Source organism: Dipteris shenzhenensis, chromosome 12 (genome assembly GCF_047967505.1).
Source record: "Dipteris shenzhenensis isolate YYH24624 ecotype China chromosome 12, Dip_SZ_1.0, whole genome shotgun sequence".
Lineage (NCBI taxonomy): Eukaryota > Viridiplantae > Streptophyta > Polypodiopsida > Gleicheniales > Dipteridaceae > Dipteris > Dipteris shenzhenensis.
The window spans coordinates 40,312,549-40,333,472 of NC_141607.1; the positions used below are offsets into that span (position 1 = coordinate 40,312,549).

The 20,924-nt window shown below is 41.7% G+C and overlaps 1 protein-coding gene and 1 pseudogene across 1 annotated transcript in view; both read right to left on the reverse strand.

Annotated features, from left to right (window-relative positions):
• The window catches only part of LOC147896215 (protein CLT2, chloroplastic-like), a 28,553-nt gene extending 27,522 nt beyond the window's left edge, over positions 1–1,031 (reverse strand). Inside the window, exon 1 of the mRNA XM_087382342.1 lies at positions 348–1,031. Within this exon, the coding sequence (XP_087238468.1) occupies positions 348–874 (527 nt within the window). The 5' untranslated portion in view covers positions 875–1,031. The remainder of the gene's footprint in view (positions 1–347) is intronic.
• LOC147896216 (uncharacterized) lies at positions 1,019–18,257 on the reverse strand (annotated as a pseudogene).
• Positions 18,258–20,924: the final 2,667 nt, after the last annotated feature.

A 20,924-nucleotide genomic window follows, 5' to 3' on the forward strand; every position in this document is an offset into this window, starting at 1 on the left:
AAGTAGATTTCAACCATGACGATTGCCCAGAAAGAGAGAAGACGCTTCTAATATTTACATTTGATCGACAACCTCTACCCCCACAACTCAAATGTTTTGCCTTGCTTGTACACTCCCAGGTAACATATTAAATCAGTCATAATAGCATGCGTTGATAATGTGTGGATAATTCTATGAAGTAGAGATCTGAGAACGGCTCATAAACAAAACGTTCTTTTTCTGAAAATTTTGACAAGCCATAGCTCGTGCGGCGTTACAAGCATGCTTTGCATTTTGCAACAGCACAAACTATAATTAAAAAGGCAGAAGCTGTATTAAATTGATGATCTGAAGAAGCCGGAACATACCCGAATGTATTCATTAACGCCAAGAAAAACGGATACTCCTTTAGCGGAACCAAAGCCATCTTGTAAAAGACTTTGTTCGCCACCGTAAACACCACGGCGATAGCTGCCCCACACGCAATCTGTATGTCTTTCTTCGAAAGTGACACTCCGCCTACATTCATCGTTTCTTCAACCGTTTCACCGTAGGTACTAGAAGCTCTCACAATTGACCTTTTTTCTGCCTTATGTTGATCAAAAACCTTGCTCAAATAAAGATGGGACGACACTACAGCAGAACTCGGACTTTGGTTCTTCGAAATCGTTCTCATCAATGATGCTCGTTCGCTGACGATAAACGACCGCTTAGTTCTGTTTGGAAGCAATTTGCATGCAGGCATGTCGACTGATTGGAGGATTGTATATACATCCGCAGGAAGGGTATGAGAAAGAGCTCGAGGCAATCGCCTGTCCAAGCAGGTTCGATTCCATTGGCTTGACGATCCCGCTTGCCAGCTCTCCGCGTAAGGTAAATGCTTAGAGCACGCCATGGCGATTGTTACGTGACAAAATGGTGATGAAATTATACGTGAGGCTTGGGACGTGACAGAAAGAAGGCAAGATATAGACCAGACACCTTTGAATAACAGAAAGAGGAAGGAATTCGTTGCCACGATAAGGCCTTTGAGTATGAAACATCCACGACGTTCAATGAACGGTTATTTCTTCTGTTGGAGATGGCTGCAAAAATTCGCGCACTGTCCTGAAGGGAAGGCGTTGTGCATCCAATAGGCTTCGTATGCTTTCAAAAGCGCAGTGGCTTCTACTTCCTGCGAAAACACACGGAATGCCAGCTCCATCTCTGTGTAAATTCTGTTGCCAATCGTTGCATAATTCTACTTCTGACTTTAAGAAATGCCTTGCAACGTTAATTGCTTAACATTGCTTAAATGCTGAGGCAGAAATGCGCGGCCTTTCCGACGCGAAGAATTCTCTGGATATGGTCGTGTCGCCGAAAGTGTGAAACAAACAAACGAGAAGGACGTTGGATTACCTGTCGGCAAGTATGATGATCGCAGAAAGGGGAAAGCAGCAACAACGAAAGGCGATCAATTGACACCTGCTCGAATGGCACGACCTGCGTCTTGTCTTCGGCGCTTCCACGGTAATACTGAAAGAATCGGACGACTAGTTCCTCCTCTGTCCAGTAACTTTCTGCAAATTTTCCTGCCGCTATTCCTATTCCGAAGCACTGAAGCCCGATCTGCACCAATCTTCTGCTACTGCTCTGCTGCTGCAGCAGCTCTAACGACGGAGGAACTCCCCCTGCTACAGGTATTATTACTGGGGAGAGAATGAATCGCCTCTCTTCAGTTCCGCTACTGCCGCCGCCGCTGCTGCTGCTGCTGCTTGCGGGCGTCTCTACGACGATCGATGCCACCGGAACACGAGGAACGAACAACGCAAATTCCTCCTGCGCTTACCGCTCTTCCTCTGGAGCTTCACCTTTCCTTGACGATCTGCGCTTCTGCTGCGGCACACACAAAAGAAAAGGAGTTCCGCCTGCTGCAAAAGCTCATATTTCTGCGCGCCAACTCCTCTTCTGCAGTCAATTCTCGATGAGCAAAAAAGCCCGGAGCTTTCGATGCGCCAACTTCTCTGTGCAGGGAATCTCGATCAGGAAAAAAGCACAAGAGCAGGAGCAAATGTGTGTTGTGTGCGTCGATTTCTGTGCAAACGAATGGCGATGCGAATTGATTGAGGGAGGTGATGGATGGGATGAGATTGTGTCACAAAAATAAGACAGGAAAGAAAATGGAAGAAGATGGAAAGAAGAAGAAGAAGAAGAAAAATAGAAGTAGGATTTAAAGTCTTCATCGATGACGTCACACACTGTGTCATGTTTTGCAATAATAATAATTCATGTTTAAAATATGCTCCAGAGAACCCAGGTTGGCTCATTCAACTCAACCACATCCCCCCCCCCTCACTCAGAGTGAGCACTGCGCACTGAGATGTCTACTGGTCGGGCTGCCCCGCTACTAGCAAAAAGCCAATCTGTCTTTCATCTATCTAGCAAAATACCACGTTTCCTGTCTCCCACAGAATCATTCTCTTCCATTTGAAAAACTTGAATCCCAAACATGTGAACACCAGAAATTTGCACTAGGCATTCCATGTTTGAATGTTAATGCCCGATCAATCTGCCTTTTGCCATGTTATGTCCGTAGAATTAAGATCGGTCAATTCTCATAATGATGATTCAAATAACAATAATAAGGTTCCAAAAGGATTTGGATGTTTCACAAGACAACAGCCACGGATTCAAAATTGGTCTTGTCAGAGCCTCAGCACAGGCTCGTCACTCACCATTCAGCACAGCATGCATCCACATTGCAAAGAGCAAAGTGCTCTAGACATGATGCACTTGTGTGAGATAGGATATGCCAAATGGGGTGGGATGGGCCAAGGGGCTTCTAAAAACATGTCTTCTAAAACAACTTGTGGGCTTTTATTAAAAGAGAACAACATACACATAAGCCATAGGTTAGACTTTAACTTGTATAATTAAAAGATTTAACCACTTGCATAACTTCATGTAAGAAGTGGACTTAACACCCCCATAATGCCTAGTGTTTTATGTGTCAAAATCGGTATACCCTAAGGATAAAGCATGATGTGCCCCGCCTTAAAGTTTAAGTTACCATCTCCCTCTCACCGTAAAGGTATCATAGCAACTTATAAGATGAGTTATGTCTAGAATGGGATTTGCAATCTCTTTTATAAGTGTATCTTTGCTAAAGATCTTTTCTTGGCACACAATCCCTTTCAGAAGCATAGCACATGTTGTTGAACCATTTCATATAGTGTTCGTCACCTTTCTTAACAAAAGAGAACGAAGCGGCGCCATGAGGCCTCATTTTTTTGATGTACAGTAGTACTTTTTTGATGTATAGTAGTGCTTTTGATGTCCCCTAAAAGGTTTGTTGTCACATCACATCAGGAGTTGCATTATAGGTATTGTGGGACATGCTTTCTAATTTATCATTGAAATGTGTGAGCAATTTAGACCATCTTCTAAAGTTTGTTAATTTAAATGGCATTGACACAACAAGTACATGGACCACCACATCCATAACAAATGCACTGACTAATCATTGAAATGTGTGAGCAATTTAGACCATCTTCTAAAGTTTGTTAATTTAAATGGCATTGACACAACAAGTACATGGACCACCACATCCATAACAAATGCACTGACTACAACCATTCAAGTCACCTAATGGCGAAGTGGGAAACACTACAGCATATAAAAATGAAGATTAGAGTGTGGTTGCCGAGTTTAAATCGTGACAATTGGCCCTTGAATACTTTCATCCACAAGGTGATGCAAAACTCAATTAGAGTGGCAAAGACACCATGCCAACATGAAAGCACACAAGGAAGTGTCACATATGGTACTTCAACTTTAACGATGCCTTGAAGTGGGTTGTCCTGACCACCCAAACAATTTCTTCCCACCACATCCTTTATTTGACTAATTCCTTTATTAGATATATCCAATTATATCTCTCTCTCAAAAAAGTAGAGCTGATTACTTTTCATTGATCCTTTGACCACGTCAGATCCCATAAAGTGAAAAATAATGCCTACCTTATATATATGATGCCTACCTTATATACATGATGTCCCACAAAGCAAAGAATATATTACATCATGCAAAATTGAAAGGCAAGAGGGGTAGAACAAAATGAGTACGTCCATCTCCCTAGACCTCTAGAATCGGGAAGAATCCACCAATATTTCCTTCCATAATAGCACGATTTGCAATGCAACCAATCCATGGAAAGGAAAGTAGAACAAGCGTAGTCGTAATCAATAAACCGGTTTGGAGATTCCTTGAAGTGACTTGTGTCCCACCTAGACACCTAGTTTTCAGTCACCTTTCCACACCACACATGCTATGATGATTTCATTTGATCAAGTACATTCCTATCTATTGAGATGAGATGTTGTGGGATCCCATATACATGCTTCAAGGTTGCTACCTTTCTCAAATTCTTGCTATGACATTTTCATTTAATCACGTATGTTCCTATCTAGAGATATGGAGGCCATAGAACCATTTGCTTTTTACATAGCTCCATTAGTGTATCCCTCTATCTTCTTTCCTAAAGTATCATCTTCATTCAATCTAGGTTCATCAATCTCTTTTAAAGATATTGTTGCAGTGCCTCTTTGTCTTGATAGATGCAAAAAGTGTATGAAATTCGTAGAAAGAAGATCCTTAGTGATGATCCTTCACTCTTTCTTGCCTAGAAAGAGACACTCTGTCCTTGTGATGCAAGTCTTGACATTATGGTAGCGCTTTTATGACTTGATGTATTTATGGAAACTTACAAAAGCTTTATTGATTCCAACCTTATACTTGCTAAAATTTTGGAATCCATACAATAATTTTAAAACTATTACCTATTTTTTACCATTTGATGGGAATACACATGAAAGTTTGAAGCATTGTCTTTAATTTTATCTCTTGTATTTATCCCTCATTTAAGCCACAGTACTATCATTCTAAAAGAAAGGTAAGAAATAGGAGGGGAAAAAAGTTATAGAGTGTAAGTAATTGCATAAATCTTTTACAACTATGGAAGTGTAGCCCATTGGGCAAATCTTTCCCCAATATAGAGTTAGAAATATTAGCCCATGCTACCATTTTCAAGGCTTCAATGGGTGTAGGTATAATTAAGCTTCATATACAAGTTTTTAATAAGCTATAATTTGAAAAATCTGACCTTACGAATGGCTCCAAACGACTTGTGGTGATCAATTTGAGTACTTGGAGCCCTCAATTTGGAGCTAGTATGAGAAATTTATATTAAAATTTGGGCAAATTTACCAAATTTGAAGCTATAAAAATTAGCCCACACACCTTAGAGAAGCCTCTAGAGTTACCATTGAGCTAATATTTGCCCCTATTTTTTATCTTGTCTAAAATCCATACTAAATCATAATTACTGATTACATATCCAAATGATTACTTGTGAAGACATCAATTGTGAATTATACTTGAATTTGAAAAGTGTGTGACCATGTTGAAGCAAAAGAGGCCTACAAAGAATACATTTTTACAATGAGCAAAACATCCATGCCCATCAAAGGAATGAGAAATTGCAGGATAATAGGGTTTGATAGAATAATTTCTTGAAGAAGAATAAGATGGAGGACTAAAAGGGACTTATTTAAGCCTGGGTAGTTTAGTAAGAAATATGTAAGATATCACTTGAGTTCAATAAAAAGGGTGCTATTTTCTTGTGGAGTTACAGAAAGTATACATACCTTAGCGGTACTTAAAAGCCTTTTGTTGAAAGCACGTGATGTAGGGGGGGTTTGAACTTAGAGTGTCTATAGATTTGAATCACTAATAGAAAGGGATAAAACTTGAAATGCCAAAGGGCAAGAATTGAGGAAAGTTATGCGATGAGAATGCTTGGAAAGTTTCTAGCCAAACACCTAGTAGAAATGTGATGGGAATTTTGTGCAAGTGTCCCACTATTTTAAATATGATTTTGAGAAAGTGTCCTTAACCATTTGGACTCTAACGCTACAATGACATCCCGCTATGCAACATCGTCATTTTGGAATTTCTGTAGCCCAAAGTGAATTGCAAGGACTATGAAAGTGATAAAAGAGGTTGAAAAATAAATGATACTCTATCATGATTCGTCATGCCACTATCAAAAGTATATACTTTGTATTGAAGCTTCACACAAAAATCCTTCCTTGAAACCTTGAATAGTCCTTCCTTGTAACCTTGAATAGTCACCATAAAGTATGGATCTACCATAGCAAAAAAAGAGATCAGTTTATCTTAGTAATAAGCCCCTCTCTCTCTCATTAAAATCATATAAAATTTTGTTGTATCAAAACCACTACAATAGAAGTCAAGTTATCAATTCATCTTCCACACACACACACACGTCTTTTCACCCTTCTACTTTCTTTGAACATCCATCAAATTTTCCTCTTTCCACATTCATCTTGACTAAACGTCTCCATGATGGATTCCTAGGTTCTTCCTCTACCCTAGACACTCTTTACCTTTGTAGTCTTCTTTTCATGCTACATTTTAGCTTCTTGTAGCTTCACAATCATGTGTATCCTCAAGCTCTACAATCGTGTATCCTCCCTTTCTCCTCTTTCTAGCTATATACTCGTTACTCCTATCTCCTTTCCTCTCTACACTCGTCTTTCCTGTTTCTTAATGCCCATGCTCTTGTTGGAAGGAGAGGGAGAGAGGAGTGAGACTCAATATTGCTCCAAGAAGAAGTGATTGTATTCATGTATCATAGACATATCTATAGCTGAGGACTAGGTTGAGTTAGGGCAAGCTATATATAGCTGTAACGCATCTCACTTAAGCCCATCTAATGGTCTTGCAATGTTTACCTCTATTATAATAATTGAATGTGGTTTATTTACCTCCACCCTTTCTTACATATGTACCTCTGAACCCAATAGTTGGCCCTCCCTCTAGGCCTTCCACCTTCCCTAAATTATCATTCATATTTATAGCCTAACCCTCCTCCTCCTATGCCCACCCTTCTCATTCTTACCTACTCATCTCTCCATCTACTCCTCTACGCATTATTCCAGAAAGCTATTGCATCATGACCCTTCTCCGAATTGCATCAGAGAAGCTCAAGTTTGTAATTTGTAGTCTGCCCTTCTTTTTGCTCAAGTTTTCGAATTCCTACATTGTATTTTGTATGCTCTTCCACAATCTTTCTCGCTCGCTTACTGCCAAGACCCTTCCCTCTACCTCACACTTGTATACTTCAAGCTTGATGACAATTACCTCACACTTACCTACTTCAATCTTGACAACCTACCTCTACAAACTCTGAGAAAGCTACTCTTTATACATATCTACTCATGTTACATTTCTCTCATGAAATGACCATACCTCAAGCATTGCCATGCTTACTCTTCAACACTTTTTTATGGTCTCTTTAAAAGCCACCTAGATATTCTGTACACTTCCCTTCCCATACATGTTCACTCCACAAACCACCAATCCCCTTATGAAACACTACGCTCTCTTATTAAGCCATTTATCCCCTTATGAACTTGATGCTCTGACTACACTTGTTGTATGAACTCTCTCTTAGACCCATCATCCCCTAGAAGTATACGATACTTGCAGTTTCCTAACATTTATTTAACTCTCTTCCTCCATGTTTATTCCCCACACTTATTCTCTACATATCTTATTGCATTAGCAGCTAAGCCTGTGATTGTAATACTTACTCTCTTACCAAGTCTCTTATTCATAACGTTCTAAGCCTGATACTAATCATCTATGTTACTATGCTTCAATTGCCCCTGCTGCAATCAACCTCACTACCTGCCCTTCTCTCCCCGCATCCTCATTCCCCTCCTCTCCTTGTCCCTCTACAACAGCACTGTCCACTTCTGCTGCCTGCCGCACCACCCCTACATGCGACTTAGTCTCCCAACCCCAGGGCAAGGATGGGTTGAGCTATCTGCCTCCCCCCATCTACAACTTCCTCCTCTCGGTCCATCAGACACATAGTGAAGTGTTGTCTAGGAGCATGGTATTTGGACAATCTCTTTATCTTTTAGGAGGCACTAGATTGGGCCAAAGAGGAGTCTCAACCTCTGGCCATCCTTCTCTTGGATTTTGAGAAGTATTATTACAGGGTTGAGGGGTCTTTTTTGGAGGGCACTATGCAGAGACTTGGTTTTCTAGGCAGATGGATCTAAAGAGTGTCAACCCTGGATAAGGGGATGCTTATTGGTGGTGACATGGGTTACTCTCTCTCTCTCTCTCCGTCTCTCTGTCTGTCTGTCTGTCTCTCTCTCTCTCTCTCTATCTCTCTCTCTCTCTCTCTTGCTCCCTCACCCACACCCACACACACTCTCTCTCTCTCTCTCTCTCTCTCTCTCTCTCTCTCACTCTCTGTCTCTCTCTCTCTCTCTCTCTCTCTCTTTGTTTGATAGGGCTTCCCTCTTGTCCCTTTTCTCTTCCTCTTCATAGCCGAGTCATTGGGCTACTTTTTGCATTCTTAGCCTGCAAGCTTCACCAAAATGACACTCCCAATTAGACAAGAGGAGGAGTTGTTAGATTAGAGATTGCAGATGACCCAACCCTTTTTATAGAGGTTTCAGTAGTGAGTCTTGAGGCAGTCAGAGGCACCTTGGACATATACTTTAAGGAATCTAGGGCTAGGATCAGTTGGACCAAATCCAACAACTTCCTTACAGGAGATTTGAGATTGGGGTCAACCCCCCCCTTGGCTTTTATTGGATCCTGCAGGGGCAGACAGTGAGATACTTGGGTTGTCAAGTGCGTATGGACATTTCAATAGAGATGTAGATTACTAAGGTTTTGGAGAGTGTGCGGCACAAGATTCTATATTGGAGCCAGCCAAGCTCTCCCTAATAGGCAGGGCTTTGGTGGCCAACTAGGTACTTCTTGCAATGTTGTGTACATAGCATCTGACTGGTCTTTTCATCGAGGATCAATGGGGCAACTTAGATTCTTGGTGTATAACTTGTGGGTAGGATTAGATGGCATACGGAATTCCACAGCCAAAGTTTCTTGGAGGACAAATTACAATGATAATGCTCCAAGCACTAGGAGGCTTGGGCATGATCGACCTACAGAGATGCAGAGAAAAGCCCTCCTAGGCAAGCTTGCTATGAGAGGTGGCATTGAGGGGAAAAGTGCTGGAAGCTCCTACTCCAGTGAAGGCTTATTAGGAACATTCTATGCACCGACGGTCAATGGTAGTAGTCTCATAGATGGATCTTCTCTTGGGGGCCCCTGATAGGAAACTAGGGGCCCCCTAGAGAAGATGTGGAGTCTTTTAAGAGTTTTACAACGACTAAAAAGTAGACTTAATCGGGGTCACCCCCATTGTTTTGCTGAGAGGAGTCTGAGAGGTAGCCTCTTATTCGACATCCAGACATCCAGACATTCAGGATTAGGATAGCTGCATGCTTGGTAGTGGAGTCACATAGGTTAGTTGTAGTGGGATGGCCCAGCCAGCTCCTTTGGTACTTAGAGTAGGCCCCCATCCACACAAGGGTTGGGGCGAAGGCATGACTAGGAGCTATTTTTTATCTTCGAGGGGTATCTTGTAATTGAAGAGATAGATGAGCCATTTCTAAGTCGTGTGGCGAGCTAGACCCAACAAGTGGACTAGACGGTCTTCTAGGACTAGAGTGCCCTTGTGGATTATGCTTTGATGCAGAGGATGCGCTTTTTCTTTAGAGTGAGACCAAGAGGGATGCTTCAGTCAATTGATGCAAGCAACCCAAAAATGGATGGCTCACTTCATTGCCAGATGATTAGGGTAGTGGGCCAGTTGGGTAAGGAGGGGGAAAATTTTATTGTGAACTTTTTAATGCGAGCTTTTTCTGAAATTTATCAAAGTTTGCGAGCTTTTTTAGAGTCCCATAAAAAAAGACCTACTAATCAAAAAATAACAAAGTAATTACTTATCCTGTATCTATGGATTTATCCTAGGAAATACCAAAGAAATTAGCAATTCTATGGACTAAAAAAGACAAAGCTATTAATCCAAGTAATTTATATTGCAAGTCAGTAACAAATGATATCATATATAAAAATGAGCCATCACAATACCAGCAAATATGTATTATGCATTCAAGTCTATGGATTGTTGCTAAGGCAACAAAGGTTTAATGAAACTTCAAGTAAGCATATGCCAATTTTCATGTAGTTCTATTATTTGAAAAGGCCAAAGCAATTAGTAAAATGTTCCACATTAAGAACATTGTGTTGACTCAACACAACAAATTTTGAGCAAAAAATAGTGTCACATCAAAAAGTGGGCTATCATAACACCAACCAAGTTTACATTTTGCATTCAGGTCTATGGATTGATCCTAGGTCGGCTAAGCACTGATGAAACATCCATAGTGGAAAGGGTTGGTTGATGAATAAGCATGTGTTGATTTGGATCCAATCCCAATACACAGACAAAGATGTAATAGATATGTTTGCATGCTAGGTAAGGTTTTTGACCCAACTCTCTTTTTTGAAAATCTGGACATGTACACATGGGTTCAATCTTGATGTGCACATCGTAAGACATCTGAGCCTTGTCAGACCCTGTTGTTCTCAAATGGAAAATACTATGATGAAGAAGCTCCACTGTCATTTCTCCCATGACAACAGTGTGCATAGATTGAGCACTAGCTATTCTTTTTGCAGCCTCCTTAGATATGCCATGCCTCCATTTTGTGGTTCTTACCAATGTGTGTTGAGCTAAATTCCTTGGTATGGATGCCGACCCTCCATGTGCATCACAAAAATTAGTTGGCATCGGTGCTGATCCTTGAGGTACATTTGGTGTCCTCCAATTTACATGGGGTTGATCCACTATTTGCAGTCTAAAACCAACCTTGATGAGATTGCCTATCTCCTCACTTGTGATGTTTGTTTCCACATCCACCTTCCACACAGATGGACGTTCAGGAACATGCATGATATTATGATCTAGGTGCCATGTATGAGTTATATCATCCTTACAAAACCACATCCATTGTGCTTTTGGTCCTCCTACCCCTGGATGCCGCCGTTTAGAGTAGAAACAAGGTGCCACCACTCCTTGTGAACTGCTTTGTATATATCGATTACACTTAACCTTTCCATCTATGAATCCAAGACACTTCACTTTAGAGTTTTTGGAGGTCCTTTGAATTGCCCAAAAGGTACGGTGGATAGGCCCCTCAACAATAGAGAGGCCACTAGGAAGGCCTCCTTGTCTCATAGGTGGAGCCGTTGGGGCTTGTTCTCTTGTGGGCATGGTCTCATTCTGAGCTCCTTTAGCTTCCCCTACATTGCCATGTTTTTCCCATGATGTTTTTGTAGACTTCCCTTGAACTCCACCTTGCTCCATTGTGGAAGCCCTAACATCCACTGGTTGGGTATTACCTTACGGTTTTATTGAATGCCAATCTCCACCTTCTGTCTCAAACCTAATTTTTCTCGGCCACCCTCTTTGCTTACGATCTCTGTTCTCCATCACATACCCTGGCTTATGTGAGGTGTTTTCTAAATGTATACTTGATGACTTGCTTCTCTTTCTTTGGACTGTTACCTTATTGTTGAGATATCGAGCTCCACTTGCGATATGCCAAGGTGACCATTATGCATTTATGTCACCGACTTGTTAGCTGCAGATGCAGTTGGTACACCGCCCACGAATAATAGCTGGATGACAGCTATCCTTATCTACTCTAGTTCGTGGCTCAGTTAGTATGCCACCTTACTTAGTTGGTTTGAGACCCACATATAGGGTTCTTCTATTTCTTTGTACTTGAGTTCTTTTGGCTTTCACAACTAAGAAGAGGAAAACTGTTTTCAGCCTCCACCTTTGTGTGTATTCCCCCATTGTGCATGTGAGAAAGCCGCAAGTGAGACTCCTTCCCTCTCTCCCACTATCTTCACATGGTATCAGAGCCTTGTTCGTGGTAAGGAGCTCAAGAAAGCAAACCAAGTTCGCAGTGTCCTGGTAAGAGGACCAGTGTTGCTTTCCTATTTCGAGTTTGGGAGCAAATCTCTGCAGGTAGCACAGCCAGAAGTGCAAGAGTGCACTGTCTCAGATTGAGACGCCCTTTGCGGTGTGGCGAGAGGGCAGTATATGCTGCGGGAAAAGGCGAAGCCCTCGGTGACTTTATTTTTCTGATTAGAGGCCATTTCGAGGCCCGTTTTGAAGGCGGAAGTTCTTCGCAGGCACTCAAAAAAAGGCCCTGTTTTTGCTGTGCAACCACTGCTCGATTGGTCGGTGAAAAGTTGCCGCAAAAATTGCATCGTATGCCTATGTGCAGAGATATTGGGAGTTGCAGAATCATGCTTGTTGCCTGTTGATGCAAAATCGTCACTAGGAAGTGACTGTGTGGTCAAATACCACATTCGTCAGTTTTGTAGATCTGTCCGTGTGAGGCAAAAGCTGTGTTTTTCGCAGTGACAGAATATTTTACAGTGTTCTATAATGGCATCTGATTATCTTTCACAGATTGTCACAGAAAAGCTTGACAAGAACAAGTTCCAGGCATGGAAGTTTAGAATGACGAATTTCCTTATGGGAAAAGGCTATTGGGAGTTCATTACAGGAAATGAAGAAGAACCAGTTCTTCCTAATGTTCCCAATCAACAAGAAATGTAGGCATTTAAAGGATGGCATGAGAGAGCCAGAAAAGTTATGTATTGGTTGTCTATCAGTATTTCGGATTCTATGATTGTGCATATTCAGGATGCAAGTACGCCAAAGGAGGCATGGGATACCTTGGCAAAAATGTACAGCACAAATATGCAAGCCAGGAAAATGCAGCTCAAGCAGGAGTTGCACAATGTGCAAAGAGAAAATTTGAGCATCAATGACTACCACATGAAGGTGAAGAAAATTGCAGATGCACTTGCTTCCATTGGGTCGCCAGTGGAAGATGATGATCTAGTTTTTGTGACCTTGAATGGTCTAGGAAAGGATTATGCACACTTCTGGACATCCATTGCAGTCCATGAAAAATTTCTTGATTTTGAGGAGTTGTTTGCTCTTCTAATTTCTGAAGAGCAGAGAAATGGGGGTGCATCTTCTTCAAGCGGAACTTCAAAAGAAACTATCTTCTACTCAAATGCTGGAAGAGGTAGAGGCAGAGGTAGAGGAGGCCGATCTGCAGGCCATGGTAGAAATCAGAATATGCAGCAAACTCAAGAAAACCAGTCTTATGCGGGAGGACGTGGTAACTCTAGAGGCAGGGGAGCTAAAGAGGCTGTGGTGGATGGCAGAGAGGCCAAAATGCAAACAGCAATGTTGAATGCTGCTACTGTGGTAAAATGGGTCATATGGCTAAGGACTGCTACAAAAAGCAGAATGACATTATGAATGGAAAATTGCAGCAAGGCAATCATGCATCTTCCAGTAGACAAGGTGATGACAAAAATGAGCATCTATTTATGGTGCAGCATATGACCAATTCTGTGACAAGTGCAGAAGAACGAAATGATGTGTGGTATGTTGACTCAGGTGCTTCAAACCACATGACAGGTCATGCAGAATGGATGCAGGATGCAAGGAAAATGGAAAAACCACGATTTGTGGAGACTGGTGATGATACTGCACATCCTATTGTGCAGATTGGTAAAATTCCTTTGTCTATGCAGGATGGGAAAAAGAAATACCTGTACGATGTATTTCATGTCCTGAACATCACCAAGAACCTGGTTTCTGTTGGTCAAATGGTTGAGATGGGCTTGTAGCTCAGATTTAATCCTCATGGATGCTTTGTTGAGGATGTGAAAAATAACGGTCACTTGATAGCAAAAGGAAAGAAGAAGGGCATGATGTTTACGTTGGATGCGGACATGCCTGAATTGAGTGCAGCAATGTTTGCACATGGGATTGGTGTAGTTGCAGATATTGATATCTGGCATAAACGCATTGGTCATGTTAATATACATCGACTTAAATCAATGCAAGCCCAAAATATTATTGCAGGATTGCCTAAATTCAAGGTTGCAAAAATGCATAAGGTTTGTGAAGCCTGTCAATTTGGAAAACAGGCAAGGAAACCATTTCCTAGGCATGTTCAAGAGAGTAAAAAGCCATTGGAATTAATCCACTTTGATGTGTGGATACTAAAGCTGCATCTATTGGAGGCTGTCACTACTCTGTTACATTTATTGATGACTTCAGCAGAAAACTTTGGGTGTATTTTATGAAAAAGAAAAGTGAAGTGTTTGGGCACTTCAAAGCTTTTAAAGCTATGGTTGAAAAAGAAATAGGCCTGCAAATAAAACTCAAATAAAATGCCTAAGGTCAGATGGAGGGGGAGAGTACCTCTCAAATGAGTTTGCAAGGTTCCTACAAGAGCATGGGATAAAGCAGCAATATTCATGCAGTCATACCCCACAGCAAAATGGACTTGCAGAAAGGAAAAACAGGCATATTGGAGAAGTATCTCGGGCCATGCTAAATGAAAAAGATCTAACAGATTATTATTGGGCTGAAGCAGTCGCTAAAGCAGTTTACATAATGAACAGGACTCCCACTACAGCAATAGATGGCATGACGCCAGAGGAGATGTATACTGGTAGAAAACCAGACATTTCTCATTTGAAAATTTTGTTGCATTGCCTATGTCCATGTGCCAAATGAGTTGAGGTCCAAGTTGGATCCAAAAGCTGAGAAGTGCGTCTTTATTGGTTATTCTCTGCAACAGAAAGGGTATAGATGCTATAACCCTTCTACTCATAAGTTTACAGTGAGCAGAGATGTTGTTTTTGATGAGATGAGCAGCTGGTATAAACTAGTAAATGTGATGATTGATGTAGATGCACAAAATGGTAATGCTGCACAGAATTCATAGCAACAATCACAAAATATCAGTGGACCTGCAGTGTCCTCTAGCAGTGGTTCACATACTTCGCCATGGACAAGCAGATTGAGATCAGGAGAATCTCCTCAAAGCAATGTAGATAGTGGTACGCAGGTATCACAAAAAGGAAAAGAGAAGGTAGATCAGCCCATGTTTGATGTGAATGTAGGTCACTCTTATGTGGATGGTGAATGCAGTGGCTCAGAACAGAGCATTGATGATGAGTTGGGTATTCCTTCTGTTGTTACACCTGGAGTAAGGAAGACCAGGGATGTTTTGAGAGCACCTGGAAGTGAGCCTATTTTGTGCAGGTCTACCAGGTTTAGGTATCTTGTGGATAGGCTGAAATATGATGGATTTACAGCCATTCACTATGCCTATATAATATGGTCAAAGTGATACAGGAACCAGAACCCACTTCTTTTGAGCAAGCCATGGGAAATGAAAAATGGGAGAAAGCCATCGATGAAGAAATGGATGCCTTGGAAGAAAATGCTACATGGAAATTGGTGCCCTTCCCTAAAGACAAGAATGCAATTGGATGTAAGTGGGTTTACAAGATCAAGCACAATGCAGATGGTTCTATGAATAGATACAAGGCAAGATTAGTTGTTAAGGGGTATGCACAGACATATGGCATTGATTATGAAGAAACATTCAGTCCGGTTGCAAGGATGGCAACTATAAGAGCAGTCATTACTATGGCTGCATCAAAGGGATGGTCTTTACATCAGATGGATGTAAAGAATGCCTTCTTGCATGGTGATTTGCAAGAAGAGGTTTTTATGGAGCAGCCAGCAGGTTATGTTCATGCTATTCATCCTGAGTTTATTTACAGGTTGAAGAAAGCCTTGTATGGCTTGAAGCAAGCACCTAGAGCATGGTCTGACAAGATAGGACAGTATCTTGTCAATATTGGCTTTCAGATTCCAGGCAGATTTCTCACTCTATGTGAGAAAAACAGAGAAAGGGATTATGCTGCTTGTCATTTATGTTGATGATTTGATCATCACAGGTGATAGTGATGAAGATATCCTTCATGTGAAAATGCTATTGAAGCAGAAGTTTGAGATGAGGGATTTGGGAGAGCTGCATTATTTCTTGGGCATTGAGGTGATTAGATCACCAAGTGAGATACAGCTCTTGCAGAGGCAGTATGGATTGGACATGCTATTCAAATATGGGGTGACAGGCTGTAAGCTTGTTTCAGTTCCTTTGGAACAGAATGTGAAGCTAAGCTCAGATGCAGGTGAGCTTCTGGAAGACCCTACTATGTATAGACGCATAGTAGGAAGTTTGATTTATATGACTATTGCCAGGCCAGATTTAAGCTATGCTGTCAGATTAGTAAGTCAGTTTATGCAGGCTCAAAGGAAACCGCATTTGGATGCGGCTAGACGCATACTCAGGTATGTGAAGTCCACATTACAGTATGGACTATTTTATGAGGCTGGGGTTCAGATACAGTTGCATGGATACACTGATGCTGATTGGGCTGGTAGTATTTCTGATAGACGATCTACCAGTGGATATGTGTTCTCTTTTGGGAGTGCTGCAGTCACTTGGAGTAGCAAGAAACAGCCTATAGTTGCCTTGTCGAGCATAGAGGCTGAGTACAGGGGTGCAGCAATGGCTGCATGTGAGGTAGCTTGGTTGCATAAGCTACTCTATGATATGCATCAGTCTACAGATGGGCCAGTTGTCATTTATTATGACAACATGAGTAGTATACACGGTAAATAACCCAGTCTATCATTCTAGAACAAAGCACATTGAGGTGCATTATCACTATGTGCGGGAGAAGGTTCTACTAGGTCTTATTGATCTAGTTTATGTCAGCACAGAGGATCAGGTAGCTGACATATTCATGAAAGCATTGGGCGCAGAGAAGCTGCGCAAGTTCAGAGACTTGCTTGGTGTGCAGGAATTGGGATTGAGCTCGAGGGGGAGTGTTGAGATATCGAGCTCCACTCGCGATATGCCAGGGTGACCGTTGTGCATTTATGTCACCGACTTGTTAGCTGCAGATGTGGTTGGTACACCGCCCACAAATAATAGCTGGATGACAGCTATCCTTATCTACTCTAGTTCGTGGCTCAGTTAGTATGCCACCTTAGTTAGTTGGTTTGAGACCCACATATAGGGTTCTTCTCTTTCTTTGTACTTGAGTTCTTTTGGCTTTCACAACTAAGAAGAGGAAAACTATTTTCAGCCTCCACCTTTGTGTGTATTCCCCCATTGTGCATGTGAGAAAGCCGCAAGTGAGACTCCTTCCCTCTCTCCCACTATCTTCACACTTATCCCCATGTAATGGTCTTGGTTCTTCATACATTGGTGTCCCTGCAACTGTTTCATGCACCATTTGTGCAACTTGTGCTGGTGAAGGTGTACTCCTTGAGGCCACTCTTTGCATCAAGGCTTCCAAGTTAGGACCATCCCCAACATGCCTTCCAATCATATATGCATATTGTTTGGCACTTTGTAATACGGCATTTGCCATGTCCGAGACATAACAATCATATAATTGTATCTTTGTCTAAAACTCTTCTCCTGCTAGCCAACTACCATGCACGCTTTCAGCTAGATTTGACCTTGGAGTGTGTGCCTCCTCCAAGGAACTCTTTGTTACCTGTGGTAAAAAAGGAGGTAATTAGATTGGCTTATTACATTTATTTAGCTTACTACATTTATCTACAAAATACATATTGCGCTCATGAGATTCCCCCAATGGGCAATCTGCACATCCCACCAACTAAACCATATGTCCATTGAAGGAATGTCGGCCTCACGGACATGTCCTGCATGCCACCACTTCCGAATGAGCTTTTCTTGGTTGGTAGCTTCTTGCTTTGTCTTACATAATCTCCAATTCTCACACATGGTGATATGCTAATTCCTCATATCCTCTTTGATGAATTTCCTTGTGTGCTTATGCAAGCTTTGTTCCCAATGGAAGAGACATGAGCACTCTCTCCCAACAATTATGTTGTTTGGACCCCCATTGAAAATAGTTCTAACAGCAGCTATCCAATTTGCTCCAGCTTCATCAGACATGAAACCATGAAAATCTGCAGGGGGATACCCACATTCTTTCATTGTGGCATTCAACATCTCCCAAAATAGGATTTGGCTTGCAACATCTTCATCTTTCATCTCACATGTGGCGATGGTCATTAATTCCTGCACACTAGTAGACAAAGCCAACATTATTAAATATTATACCACAACTCTCTTGATGATAGCATCATGGATACATAAGGATGGATGGAAGTTATACCTAGGATCATAAACATGACATGCCATTGTGCTCCACCCAATCATTCGATGGGTGTGATCAAATTGTACCCATGAATTCCTCAAATCACCATTTCCTCCTCTTCTCATGCGATTGACAAGATCCACACCAGATGCTGGACCATTGGTTGCCGTTTTAAAAACAAAACATTTTTCATCTGGCAAGCCTTGCCCTGGAAAACAACTTCCATGGAAGAATGAATACATAGACCTTTTCTTTAGTAAAAGAAGGCTGTCATAACCTTCCCCAACAGGTAACCTTGCCTTCTTCTCTTGTGCAACAATCCGTTTGAACCTGTAACATCACAAGTCAACTATTTAGAAGGTCCCTATACCATTCTAAAGTTAATTAAACTTTAAATCACTTAGCTACAAACAAACATACCGTTGATTCTCAACTAGTGGTACCAATTGCTCAAGAAAGTTGGTCAACTCTATATCTCCCACACTTGCCCCTTCATTATTGTCTCCTCTCATCAATGATGAATTCAAGAGCTCTTTGGCAACACTCATTTGAGCTTTGCATGGTCCAGCATTTTTATCCACCTTCAAAACATCTGCAACAAGCTTCTTTGTTTTCTCTATCATTGCCTTAGATGTTCCTGGCTGCACGGGGTGCTGATGTTCACCAACATGGACCATCAATCTAGTCATTGTTTCATCAAATGGCATTACATAATATACTATGCAATTACAAGTATCAATGCAATAAGCAGGCTTACGACAATAGTGACAAACAATCTTGTTCCTCTCCTCTTCAGTCAAGAGTCCAAGAGCAATCTTCTTTTGTAGGTAGCCTCTAAAAAAGGATGTGTTAAACTTCTTATTGTTTGCAAAATAACGGCAAGTAATCCTATGGCATTCTAATGAGCCAACACAGTAACTAAGCCTTACTGTACATGAGATAGCCATGTTGGTGGTTGATGGTTTAGTCCATATGTGGCCATCAAATTTTTACTCCATGCCATTCATGCCATTGATGTTTCCAAAGTTGGAGGAAATTCCAATAGCATACTTCCATTGTATACCCTTGGTAATTCAGTAACTTGCTTCCTTTGCTTTATATTTGCAATCCGCCTTTTGAGTATATTGGCTCGCTTGTTCTCCATGATCCAAGGTATGATGCTTTTGCTAATCTGACATTAGTCTTTTGAATGGTCCTCATTTGAGCCTTCAAGGTCAATGTGTGAAGTCTGCATCATCTCAATGTCAACATCAGTCCTCAACTTATAAGAATTGTGGTACATACCAGGCTTCTCAATGGGACTTAACTCTTCAAGATCCACGTAAGGAGATGGTTGAGAGGTTTTCTTTCCTTCTTTGCCAAACTCTTCGGAGTAAACTCTACTAGCAACACAACGTGATGATGAACCAGGCTCTTCAAGATCACTAATAGTACTTGCTGCCATGATTGTATTGTGGATGAGAGCATACCTTTTTGTCAAGGAGGCATCCAGTATGTAATGCTCTTGACCATCGATATCCCACTCAGATGAAACCTTTACCTTCATTGTTGCTTCACCTTCAATGACTGCCTTAAGGTAGATGAGCTTGTGCATATGGGGAAGAAGGCTTTGAAGGAAATGTGCACTAACAATCCTTCTTCCATCCTTGAGCAGGATAGAGTGTGATAGATTCGCTCCTTCAATAAGCCATTCAATAGAAGCCTCTTCTGTAGCCATTTTGGATGACACAACAAAAGGTACCAAAGACAGAGGGGGCTCAGAGAAAGTGGTTATTAGAGGAGCTTAGAGAATACTACAGACAATCTTGAGAGCAGAGGGATGGTAATCCAACATGGCATTGAGAGTAGAGGGATCCAACATGGCATTGAGAGCAAAGGGATGATAACCCAACACGGATCATGAAAATAAGAAGGGATGAAAGAGAGAAATTCAATGTGATGCAAAGCTAGAAGGCAACCAAAGAGACTTAGAAAGTAATGGTGGGAGAGAATGAAGAGGAGAAAATGACAAGAGAGTAGTATTAGGATGCGTGGTCACGAGAACGCAGAGTGCAAATATTGAAAATGGGTAGAGGATTGTGAAACAGGTGGTGTTTGAGCTAATTCCAATGTTGATTATGCCCTAACACCACAATGAGAAGTAGCCATGTGGCCGTCATTACAACCCATTGAGCTAGAATGATGGTGAGAAAGGTGGCGGCCGAGATTCTTTCACAAACTTGGATTATGCCAGGATGCCACAATCTTAAGCCTTAAAAGCCACATGCTATTATAGGGATGACTGATGCTGATTATGCCTTGCCGCCACAATCTAACACTAGTTAGTCACCTTCACCCCGTCATGATACTGTGTGCAGATCTGGCCCCAGGGGTATTGGCCGGGGCGTTGAGAGATTTGTTAGAAGTCCTAAAGCAGCGAGCAGCAGCCAGGCGGTCAATGCGAAGCTCCCAAACGCAGGAGTCATTGCAGTTGGGGGGACGCAAAGGCGAGTGAGGGTGGAAGATATGGTTGACACTTAGCCGTGGGAAGGTTGTGGCATTGGAATTATATGCCACATGTAAATCCTTTGCTCCCTATGCAAAGGATATAATACAAGCTTCTGGCAGTAGTAGCAGAAGGAGCGACAGCAATAGTGGTATGAGGGAAATGCCATGCAAGAGCGGAGCCATGCTTTGGCTTGTGATTTCTTGCTAGTCTCAGCAACAAATTGATTGCGCTCTTGGTTTCACCTCTCTTATAACAAATTCAAAGCTTGGTGCAAAGGAGGATTATGTTGGAGACCATTCTTGTTCATGTGGCTTGACATCTTGCATGAAGACCTTCAATCAAAACTCTTAACTGATGGTTGAGAAATACTTGTTATAATCCTGGCTGAGGCCTTCTATACTTATCTCCTTCGACCATGAAC